The 2,500-nt window shown below is 38.4% G+C and overlaps 1 protein-coding gene across 1 annotated transcript in view; it reads left to right on the forward strand.

The window, feature by feature from the left end:
• LOC311322413 (uncharacterized protein) overlaps positions 1-2,500 on the forward strand; it is a gene marked incomplete at both ends in the record, with an annotated part of 48,121 nt that overhangs the window by 37,554 nt on the left and 8,067 nt on the right. The window contains one exon of the mRNA XM_084454478.1: positions 2,186-2,295. Coding sequence (XP_084310604.1) covers positions 2,186-2,295 — 110 coding nt within the window. The remainder of the gene's footprint in view (positions 1-2,185; positions 2,296-2,500) is intronic.

Raw genomic sequence — 2,500 nt, forward strand, 5'->3', positions numbered from 1 at the left:
TGCTGAAGTGTCCTTCAGCAAGACACTGAACCCCAAAATCGCTCATGTGCGGCACGGTGGCGCAGTACCTAGTACTGTCACCTCACAGAAAGGTCTCCAGGCCTTTCTGTGTGAAGTTTGCATGTTCTCCCCGTGTTCGCAAGGGTTTCCCCCATAAAGAACCCAACATGAAAAACATGCAGAAGGACCAATCGCTAATGCTCTGTCCTATCAGACTCCATTTCCAAGATAGTTCCCACTGTGTCAATGATCAGACTTTGTTTACTAGATAGTTCCCATTATGTCAAAGATTTATCAGACTCTGTTTACTAGATAGTTCCCACTCAGTCAAAGATTTATCAGACTGTTTACTAAATAGTTCCCACTGTGTCAAAGATTTATCAGACTCTGTTTACTAGATAGTTCCCACTGTGTCAAATATGTATTCCTCTGTTTACTAGATAGTTCCCATTATGTCAAAGATTTATCAGACTCTGTTTACTAGATAGTTCCCAATGTGTCAAAGATCTATCAGACTCTGTTTACTAGATAGTTCCCATTCTGTCAATGATTTATCAGACTCTGTTTACTAGATAGTTCCCACTGTGTCAATGATTTATCAGACTATGTATACTATATAGTTCCCACTGTGTCAAAGATCAGATGTTGTTTACTAGATAGTTCCCACTGTGTCAAATATGTATTACTCTGTTTACTAGATAGTTCCCATTGTGTCAATGATCAGACTTGGTTTACTAGATAGTTCCCATTGTGTCAAAGATTTATTAGACTGTTTACTAGATAGTTCCCACTTCGTCAAAGATTTATGAGACTGTTTACTAGATAGTTCCCAATGTGTCAAAGATCTATCAGACTCTGTTTACTAGATAGTTCCCACTCAGTCAAAGATTTATCAGACTGTTTACTAAATAGTTCCCACTGTGTCAAAGATTTATCAGACTCTGTTTACTAGATAGTTCCCACTGTGTCAAATATGTATTACTCTGTTTACTAGATAGTTCCCATTATGTCAAAGATTTATCAGACTCTGTTTACTAGATAGTTCCCACTGTGTCAAAGATTTATCACACTCTGTTTACTAAATAGTTCCCACTGTGTCAATGATCACACTTGGTTTACTAGATAGTTCCCATTGTGTCAAAGATTTATTAGACTGTTTACTAGATAGTTCCCACTTCGTCAAAGATTTATGAGACTGTTTACTAGATAGTTCCCAATGTGTCAAAGATCTATCAGACTCTGTTTACTAGATAGTTCCCATTCTGTCAATGATTTATCAGACTCTGTTTACTAGATAGTTCCCACTGTGTCAATGATTTATCAGACTATGTATACTATATAGTTCCCACTGTGTCAAAGATCAGATGTTGTTTACTAGATAGTTCCCACTGTGTCAAATATGTATAACTCTGTTTACTAGATAGTTCCCATTGTGTCAAATATTAATCAAACTCTGTTTACTAGATAGTTCCAACTGTGTCAAAGATCAGACTCTGTTTAGTAGATAGTTCCCATTCTGTCAAAGATTTATCAGACTCCGTTTACTAGATAGTTCCCACTGTGTCAACGATTTATCAGACTATGTTTACTAGATAGTTCCCATTGTGTCAAAGATTTATCAGACTCTGTTTACTAGATAGTTCCCATTGTGTCAAAAATTTATCAGACTCGGTTTACTAGATAGTTCCCATTGTGTCAAAGATTTATCAGACCATGTTAACTTAATAGTTCCTACTGTGTAAAAGATCTATCGGACTCGGTTTACTAGATAGTTCCCCCTGTGTCAATGATCAGACTCTGTTTATGAGATAGTTCCCATTGTGTCAAAGATTTATCAGACTCTTAACCAGATAGTTCCCACTGTGTCAACGATATCAGACTCTGTTTCCTAGATAGTTCCCACTGTGTCGATGATCAGACTCTGTTTCCTAGATAGTTCCCACTGTGTCGATGATCAGACTCTGTTTACTAGATAGTTCCCATTGTGTGACAGATTTATCAGACTGTTTACTATAGCATTGACTGAAGCTTATTGCTTTGAGAGGACTTTTGGACTGAGCTCAGTTCAAATCTGAATGCTGAGTTTATGACAGGCATGGTGTTGAAGGTTGTTCATTTATTGGTTCATTAACTTGCAGTGTTTGTTTGTGTGTGTGCGCATGTGTGTGTGCGCGTGTGCATGTAGCTGGACACACTGCGGTCAGAGCTGGAGGGAGCACGGTCTGACAACACACAGCTGCGCCAGGAGAGCCAGCTAGTCATGGCCAACGTCAACCACTGGATCAAAGAGCAGAGGTAAGAAGACACACACTCACATACACACACACACACACACACACACATACAATCGACACATGGTAATACACAGGCATAAACTAACAGCTGGTATTAAATGATTCTTCACCAGCAGAGCAGTGAGCTACATATTAACTATAATTAGACTGCTCTCTATTCATCAGAGGCTGGTAATGTATAAATACTTTTACAGATTCAGCATAAC

This window comes from Borostomias antarcticus, assembly GCF_949987555.1.
Source record: "Borostomias antarcticus genome assembly, chromosome: 2".
Taxonomy (NCBI): Eukaryota; Metazoa; Chordata; class Actinopteri; order Stomiiformes; family Stomiidae; genus Borostomias; species Borostomias antarcticus.